At 34.0% G+C, this 9,506-nt stretch overlaps 1 protein-coding gene across 9 annotated transcripts; it reads right to left on the reverse strand.

Moving 5' to 3' along the window:
* Positions 1 to 366: 366 nt before the first annotated feature.
* Positions 367 to 7,788, reverse strand: LOC112506753. 9 transcript variants are annotated; one of them, XM_025111006.1, is made up of 15 exons: positions 7,461 to 7,788; positions 5,352 to 5,468; positions 5,202 to 5,267; positions 5,021 to 5,122; positions 4,733 to 4,816; positions 4,460 to 4,578; positions 4,241 to 4,342; positions 3,999 to 4,115; positions 3,630 to 3,695; positions 3,484 to 3,550; positions 3,304 to 3,357; positions 3,141 to 3,224; positions 1,902 to 1,979; positions 1,774 to 1,815; positions 367 to 1,004 (listed from the first exon to the last, which is right to left on the reverse strand). In XM_025111006.1, exons 1-15 carry the CDS (start codon positions 7,476 to 7,478, stop codon positions 867 to 869), a joined length of 1,254 nt encoding a protein of 417 aa, XP_024966774.1. In that variant the 5' UTR covers positions 7,479 to 7,788; the 3' UTR covers positions 367 to 866. The 9 variants fall into 9 exon arrangements, with proteins under 9 accessions (XP_024966774.1, XP_024966767.1, XP_024966770.1 ...); XM_025110999.1 differs by having other exon boundaries at positions 4,733 to 5,122; XM_025111002.1 differs by having other exon boundaries at positions 4,733 to 5,122; positions 5,202 to 5,329; positions 5,430 to 5,468; positions 7,461 to 7,478.
* Between the last annotated feature and the right edge of the window lie 1,718 nt (positions 7,789 to 9,506).

A 9,506-nucleotide genomic window follows, 5' to 3' on the forward strand; every position in this document is an offset into this window, starting at 1 on the left:
TTCTTAATCTGTAATCTGTTTCGTTTATATTTCTGTTGATGTAAGAATTCTATTTTGTTTTAATATTGAAATGTTTAAAAGTATGGAAAATAACACCATGTATGTCCGCCTTCATAAGTCTCTATACGGCCTAAAGCAAGCCCCTCAGGCTTGGTACCGATGGTTTGCCAACTACATTTTGCAGGTTGGTTTCTATGGAGCAAAAATGACAACTCATTGTTCATCTATCATCACGGTTCTGACATAGCGTACCTGTTACTTTATGTTGACGATATCGTCTCGACCACATCTTTCGAAAAGTTAAAATCGGACATCATTTTGGCCCTAAAAACTGAGTTCGAGATGACCGTAAACTATGATCAAACCTTAACAGTGATCAATTTCAAACGCCGTTTATTAGGAATGAAAAATTCATATCAATATAACAAAAAATACACGTCTCCCAACTTGCTTCAAAACTACCCAAAAAATTTAATATACATACAATTACAGGGTCGGGTTTTCGGAAAAACCGTAAAAAACAAAAAACTAAGAACAATCTCGTGACCGTTCATCTGGACGGTAGTAATTGAAGTTGTTTCTTGGTTTCTTATATACCAGAAAAATTGCTTACAAATTACTTGTATGCACATGTACATGCCGTTCAGATAAACGGTGGGTGTTCTCAGTTTTTCATTTTTTTGCTGTCCCCGGGAACCTCCCCTTACAATTACATATATGTGTGTGTATATATAAACACAATCCACTTCTTTTTAAGTTATCACCGTACGTCTCGACCAGGATGAATGATTTCGAGTTGTAAATGTTGTTCAAAGAATCATGAATGGGTAGGGTAGAGCTACCTTATGAGTTCGTATAGATGTAAATTAACAAGCTCCCGAAACACATTTCTTCTTTGATCTGTCATGATCTGCATATCGATCAACCCAACATTTGTCGGTTTTAACTGCCTCATCCCATCTACGCCGAAAGATACGCATTTCCGTATACGACTGTCTCCTCACCTGCATATATATATAAATATATAAATATATATCGAGGTCTTTTAAGGGAATATACGAAACATAATTATCCAATGCATACAACTTATAAAACAAGTAAAGCATGTATATAGCTTCGGAAACGAAGGTTTTATAGCACTACAACAAAATCGGCTTAAAGTATGTCTAAATGTCTTAATAGACTATTTTATATATATATAGGACTAAACATTGTTCGTCTTATGTCAAGGTGTTACAATAAGTTGATCAGAACAACTTTGCGCATCCTAACAAGCTATTCAGGACACTTTTGAAACCAATCGCCGTATTAGTCTTTTTATATGACATTATATGGTAAAAATATCCTATAAAAATGTGTTCATAAATAAGCTAATAAAACACATTATTTCAAAAGTGTCGTAAAAAGCTTATTATGATACCCAAATACGTCTTAACATATCCTATCATAACACCTTTATATAAAAGGCACAATCATTTCTCATAAAGCAATTTATTAAGATATTTAGACATATTTAGCGTCCTATAAACACAACAATGTTGTAGTTTGGAGAAGAAAAACAATCATATCAAACAAGTTGATAAGGCCCGGTGCCGGTATCCTATATATGTTCTCATGGCATCATTTTCGCAACCGTAGAGGGTTGTTAAGGTAATTATATGATCGAGGGAAACAATTGTAAGATGGTTTTCTACTGGAAAAACGAGAAATTTTTTGTCGCTAAACATACAATCTCATAGAGGTTGTCTGCATGAAATGCTATATGGGACTTACCTCAGATCTACCATCAGCTGTATGGACATCGCTATTGTTCGACTGCAGTTAATAAACATCAGACATTATGAATAGAACGTAGACAGCAAAGAAAGAAGGAATAAATAGTTCAAGTTTAAGAAAAATACCAGTGTTACACGATTATTTGTATCTATCGTAGAATTTTTTGCATTTACATGATCAATAAGTGACTCATGATTGCTCGCCTAAATGAAAAAAAGCCGATGTAAATAGGAATTACGGAACAAAATAAAGCGTTAAATAGTGCAAATCTTGGAGCAATAGCCAACTTCACTCATTAGTGATTATGTTTTGAGTCACTGTTTTTCCTTTGTGCCAAAATAAATGTCTACAATGAAAAAGACGTATAGTTTTAGAATTATGTAACTATTACATGTTTTAATTAACTAAATGATATCTTACTCTTAATAATAGAGGGAGTATTGAATTTTTTCATCTCATAATCAAGGGTAGAATTGGAAAATATGTAATTACTTTTGAAAGTGGAAACTTATCTTGGAACAAACTAAATAGAAACGAGAACACTTATTTTCGCAAGGGATGTAGTACTATATTTTGTATGTCCAGTTAAAGTATGGTTATCAAAGGACCGGTTATGGTTAACCAGTTAGGACTTAGGACCAACTGTTTTCAAAAACACAACCTGACAGTGCTATTAACTGACAGTTAAGTTGACCTGATCCCACTACAACAAAATTGAGTTTATAGGACACCTCAATCTCTAAGGGTCTCAATAAACCGTTTTATAAGACTTAATATATAGGACCAAAATATAAAGCGTCCTATCTAAAGATGTTGCAATAAGTTTATATGACGCTTTTGGGCGTCTTAACAAGTTTTTTTAGGACATGTTTAATACAAAGTGTCGCATTAGCAACTTTATAGGACACTTTTGAGAAAGTGTCCTATAAACTCAATTTTTTATAGGAGACTTGTTTTTATAGGACAATTTTTCAAATAGTGTCCTATAAAGTTGCTAATGGGACGCTCTATATTAAAAATGTACTAAAAAACTTATTATGACGTCAAAAAACGTCATATAAACTTATTACAACGCTCTTAGATAGGACACTTTATTTTTTTGGTTCTATAAACAAAGTCCTATAAAGAGGTCTATTAGGACGCTTAGAAATTGGAAATGTCCTGTAAACCCAATTTTGTTGTAGTATGACCATGAAGACTGGTTATAGCGGCCCATATCAGTTGCATATTTTGAGTCTAGGGACCAGAATCGGTTATCCCAATAACCGGTTACGTAGGAACACTTTCTGTCCGGGACTGGTTATAACCGGTTTTTACCCACATAGATATCTCTATGTAGCAATGCAGTCAACAGAAATACTTACATGGTTTAAACCACCAAGAGAAGGGACACCCAGATGAACTATGTATTCAGCATCAACCACGCCAACCTTTTGCTTTCGGTCGCCCTATAGGAAGCGGTTCGAATTTTAGTCGTTAACAACATAACGTAGAGCAAGATCATAGAGATTGATTGATTTGATTTACCTGAGCACAATAGCCGAGCTGAAAATCGATCCCCCATCCATGAATCAGATCATTCTGTTCAACATAAACAATCACCACCGTAAGGTATAATACGGTATTCATAAATAAAAACAAGTTCTGCTCTCGGTTTCTCGACCCCTTTTAATCATAAACGAAGATAATTCATATTCAGTTCTATACCTGAATCAGATACCATGCACATCGCCATGCAGCCTTTGAGAACACAGGAGCCATCATTTCTACCCAACTGCAACGCAAAACATGTCGTTAACATGATACTTCTTCTCTCTGGAGTTAAACCATGTATCGTATGGGTATTAGTTTACCCGAAGCATGGAGGACCTGTGCTGTTGTCATAACACCTTCCACCGCCTTTTAGCTTAATATACTTCCTGTTTATTGTATAAAGAAGGTCAAGAATACGTCATACGTAAAGTGTAGTGTTTTCTTTTCGTTTGGAATTGTCCTACGAGAATATGTGGAACCCCCAAATCACTCACCAAAAGAACCCTTGAGGAGAAGGGGGAGGTTCCAATATATATATACCTTGTGAGCGTCCTATCAACTTATTGTAACAACTTTACATAGGACGCAGAATTGTTTGGTTCTATAAAATTAAGTAATATAAAGATGTCTGTTAGGACATCTACTTGTATGGCGTCCTATAAAGCTGATTTTGTAATGAGCATCAATACCTGTGAACTTTTGAGTTCCTTCGGCGTACAGTAATTTGATGATGAACCTCTGACTTTCCGGGATCAAGTGCTGGCTGCGATATGTCAAGTTCTTCCTCCTTGATAATTGATACATACCTACAAAAGAAATGCATTTATATGATCAAACCACAGATTTTCCCACAAACAAATAGTCGTCTTTATAAGGACGAACCTTTCAGCAACTCATAAAGTTACATTTTTTGTGACAAGCTTACACTTACCGGCCTGGATCAAAATGTTCGATATCAAGATCTTCATCCCAAAGAAACACGTAATCATACTCCGCAACTATGTCTGGGTGCAAGAAACGCTTAGCAAACCACCTAAGACATTATAAAAAATATAAAGAACGAAAGAGAGGCTCATTACATAGATTTAAAAGAAGGGTAGAATTAGATGTGTGATGGAAATGAAATGCCGATGAGCCAAAAAGACTTTACCACTTCGTTTGGTTCATCGCAGAAACGTGAATGACATTACTAGCCCATTGTAGATCATACCATTGATCAACAAAGCCATCATAATGAAAGACCATTACAACAAAGCCATTTTCTAAAAACTGCAACATTATCGTAAGGAGTTAGTAAGATCCTATTTGTTTATTTTATTCCCAGATCCAACATATGATCATGGGTACGCTACAACAAAATTGGCTTTATGGAATGCTGAATATATCTAAATGTCCTAATAAACCGCTTTATAGAAGAGTTTACCTTTGTTATAATTTTATTAACGAGATACTTTTGCTTTATTCCAGCTGCAATCGCCAGCAAACTCACAGAACGGTTTGAATGGTTCTGAAAAAAGAAAGGTTCATAATATATATAAGACCAACGAAAGACATAATTACTCAATTCCTTTAAACTCCAAACCGCTTGTTTGATTAATATGATGTCAATAAAGGGCAAATACGTAATTTCAATATAAAGGCTTTCTACAAAAAGATGTTGCATTTTCAACGAGACAGTGAAGGTAGCGAAAACAAATGTGAATTGCCTCACACTATCGTTAAATGAACCCCACAAGGGGCGCATATGCAAGTCAGAAGTTTTGGCAAGAATTCCTTCGGGCAAACCACCGCTTCCTGGAGGCCTGCAAAGGTTCTACAACAAATGGGTAACGTTAAGTTTAAGCCGAAAAGAAAACTTGAAACTGTAATGTTTATATTCAAAAGATAAAAACCTTGCATTTTGCAGATATGGTACGGTTTCCTGCATCCTTCAATTCCATTTCTGATCTTTGCAGAATCTAAAATGGTAGATCACATTACTAGCCTCTGATACCATAAACAATCAAAGATATATAAACAACTGCAAGGAAAACGGCAACTACTTTGAAGTCATTTGCAAAGAATGCAGTCCCGAGGAAATAAAAACCACAAATGAAAGTTGCGAGGGTAATGAGACTGACGACGCCTTTTCTACTCTTGGGATCAGACGGTATAGAGACCTGCAAAATGTTTAAAGAAAGAAGAGGAGTGAAATGGAGATCATTATGAAACAGAGGTGGTGTTGACTATTTTACAGTCAAACCGAGTGTTTTTGGTCATTAAGATCATATGGATGTTCTTCGTTTTTGCAAAAAATAAAAATAAGATTGATGATTGAACTTTGATAGAACTACCAGAAATCAATATGTTATGCTACACTTCTTACTAATTTCTATATCAAATTCATATCAAAACACACTGGTTTGACTCTAGGAGGTCAACGCATACCTCTTTGTTTGGGGTGTGTTTGGTACGCAGAACGGGATTGGACAAAAATTGATGTCCTACGTTCGATGTGCACCATTAAGACTGAGTCAGAACATGATTGAGTGGGATAAAGAACGCATCTTTTGTCTCACCCAAATAGGTGGAACATAATCATAGACATTGGACAAGATTAGTAAATTACTAAAGTACCCATGTCAAATTGAAAACCACCCACCTCAATCTCGCCCATCAAGCCCGACCCATTTGCGTACCAAAGGCACCCTCATGAAATGGAGCTGGAGTTGACTTTTGATAGTCAAAGTGGTGATTTTTAAACATGAAAAGGCAATATGCTTGTTGTTCTTCATTTTCAAGAATCAAGATTTCTGCTTGAACTTGAAAGAACCATTATGAACAGAAACACAATTATCTTATATCTGTAGCAAATTACTACATCAAATTTAAATTTGAGACGCTACGGTTCAAGTCTACAAGGTTAAAGTATAACTCTGTTTCTGGAAACAGAGTTATATTTATGTCTGAATGTCCACACTATAATCTGATTTATGCCTAGTTTTTATATCCCAAAATCTAAAAAATAGACAGAAAACGTCAAGCACGAGTCCGTCAAGTGCAAAACTAACGGAATAGGATGAAAAAGACCAACTAAAAAGACAAATAAAGGCTAGGAATTGGAGTCTCCTAGAGGTATATTGGGATGTAGACCGGACTAGACGGGCCTGAGTGAGGTAGAAATGTATAAAGATTTCATAGTTTTAATTTGACAAGACAGTTTAGTAATTTACCAATCTTGTTCAATTTTCCTGATTTTGTTTATTCCATCTCATTTTGATCGAGTAAAAAAAATGCCACACCGGTCGGTCATGTCCTGTCTCCTTTTGTCCACCGGTCACTCATGTGCTCTGCGGTCTAAATGTGGCACCACGTGCGGACAACAAAAGTTTTTATTCTATCTTATCTCATTTTATCCGGCCCACCAATTCATCTACAGAATTAGTCAAAGATGCGAACAAGCTGACCCAGACACTGATTGTTAATGAAAAAAGAAAAAGGGGATGCCAAGGACCCAACCCAAACACCAAATCCTCAGGCCAGTGGCTGTATCCGTATTCCTTGGTACAGATTACCAACTAAAAGAAAGCTGGAGAATTTATGGGTCAAATTCCAGCATCAGAAGCTATGAAAATGCTAGAAGACCAAGAATTTGCATCTTTTTACCATATTTACAAAACCACTTTCTGACTACAAATTAGTGCCGGAAACAGAGTCAAAACTCGTTGTTTTCAGGTTAACCGGCGAAGAAACCAGAGGTTGACTCAGGGAACCGAATCAAAAACTACGAATTACTATCAAAACGAGGCCCAAATTAGCATCTCAGCTTTCCCTTTGCTGGAATTCACTCTTACATCTGTCCACCTAACCTTCCCCAATCAGGAAACACCGACTAAGGGTTCGTATGGGCCAAAAGCTTCACCTGTTCATAGAAGAAGAAAGAGCTAACACCTACAACAAATCGACTCCAAATACTTGCACAACTTTAGCTTATAAACCAAATTCTTTTACGGTTTTACACAAATTTTGTCCTTTCTTTACCTGATAGCATATGACATGATCGAACAAAACAATCAGACACATACAAATATGTGTGTATGTATATGTATCTATATATATATATATATATATAGAGAGAGAGAGAGAGAGAGAGAGAGAGAGAGGAAACATACTAAATTGAAATTCTTCATGTCACCTGGAAGTGAAAACGCCAAAAACGAAGATGATGATGAAAAAGCGACTTTTTATTAGTAAAATTTTACAGGAAAGTGGATCGTATTTATAAAGCAAAGAATAATTGGAGAGAGAGAGGGGGGAAGCAATTTTGAGAGTAATAAATGATCAAAGGTTTGAGAAGAAGGTAAGGAAGTTTTAAGTTTGGAGCAATAGAAGTGTCGCTTGGGGTTGCGTAACCGTGAAACGCCGTCGGTTTCAAGTCAACCAAACAGAAACCTCGGCCAGCTTCCGCCACAGACGGCGTCGAATTTTGTAGAAAGAAAGCAAAGCAGGGTGAGGGTGGTGGTGGTGGTGGTGGTGGTGGTTATTCTGATGATGGGTGGAATGTAATGCATCCGTGTCGTTCGTGCATAGACGTGCAGGTATTCTTGTGCTGAGGTGTCGCTTAGTTAATCTGGTTATCGTGCTCGCCACTTTTACCAACTGTCATTTTGGTGTTGGGAAGGTGGGGCCATGTGGGCCCAAACTAGACAAACCATTTCCAACATATGTTGTATTATATTTTCTTTATGTCTTTTTATCTTATATCCCTATATAAGCCGATTAATTTTAGGATAATCATCTATTTTATAAATAATTTGAAGTTATTTATTTGAATTTTTGTGATTATAAAGGAATTTTTATTTTTGTTTGGATTTTCTTTATGTTAATTTAAATATCATATATATCATTTTCAACATTTGCCCGATTTCGGTTTAAATAAATAATGATTTTCCAAATTTAAATACTTATACTTTTTCCTTTTGCTTTTTTTATTTTAAAAAACAAATTTAAAATAATCTCCAAAATATTTAAAATCTCCTTTTTAAACTAATTATATTAATACCAAAAGTATAATTTTCCTTTTTTTTCTAAAATAAATATATAATAATTTATCATGTGTATCGTCTAAATATAAACACATCTTATTTCAATTGGATTTTTTTTTTTTTGGATAACGATTACAAGATATTTTTGGTATAAATTTTGATACACAACTCTTGTCTCCATGTTTTCTAATTATTAAAAAAATATCTTCAATATTCAATTATTAATTAAAATATATTTTAATTTAAATCTTATAATATAAAATTTTAACTCCAACTCAATCGTAATAAACATCTCACATATTTTTTAAAGAGAAAAGGTGAGGATTTTGTACAAAAAAAATTATTGTAACAAATTCTCAAAAACAAATCACAATAAAATAGCACAAAAAGTGTAGAAGGAGTTCCTCGTTAATAATTGTCATGAGCGATATTTATTATATTTTTATCAATAAAAAAGTCTTGAAATTAAATGTTTATTCGAAAAAATAATATTTTATTAAATTTATAAAATATTTTATTCATAAAATTAATACTATGACCTTTAAAAACAGTTGTTGGAATTGACTATAATTATTTTTGGAGATTTTTAATTTTGATATTTTATTTCAATTTTTTTAAAAGAATTTATTCATAATTTAAGATTTATTATATAAATCTTATAATTGAAAATATGTATCCAATTAAATATTGTGATATAAAGAATTTAATATAAATGTAAATGTATATTTGAAAAATGAAAAGGTCAAAGGATAATTGTTGGATTAAACATATGGGTTTTTATTATTTAAAATAAGTTTTTTTTAATCATTTATTCGGTGCATGATGGCGAAATTGGGCCATGTGAAGTTGGAAGTCTTCATGATAAGACATCATGCCAAGCAATTGACTACTACCCTTTTATGTCCATTCTCGAGTATTTCTGTGATCACAAATGAATAAAAAACTAAGGGGTTGTTTATCAAATTTTTTATTAAGTTTTATATGGATAAATTTATATGTTGAATAAATTTGTCTGTCTGGATAAATGGGTGTTGTTGTTTACTTTTTTAATCTGAACCAACAGTCTGAATAACATAAAATGACCGATTTATCCTCCAATATTAATTATTTGAACATCAAAATAAAAAATCATAAAGAAGCTGACGATGGGGTGTCTCATTTGAGAAGGAGGCG

The sequence above is a fragment of the Cynara cardunculus genome (assembly GCF_001531365.2).
Source record: "Cynara cardunculus var. scolymus isolate 2C chromosome LG 2, CcrdV1, whole genome shotgun sequence".
Lineage (NCBI taxonomy): Eukaryota > Viridiplantae > Streptophyta > Magnoliopsida > Asterales > Asteraceae > Cynara > Cynara cardunculus.

Coding starts and splice junctions, on each gene's coding strand:
- LOC112506753 (XM_025110999.1), bottom strand. Junction 4,343..4,459: donor GCGATGAACCAAACGAAGTG/GTAAAGTCTTTT, acceptor ATAATGTCTTAG/GTGGTTTGCTAAGCGTTTCT. Junction 3,696..3,998: donor AGGAACTCAAAAGTTCACAG/GTATTGATGCTC, acceptor TACAATAAACAG/GAAGTATATTAAGCTAAAAG.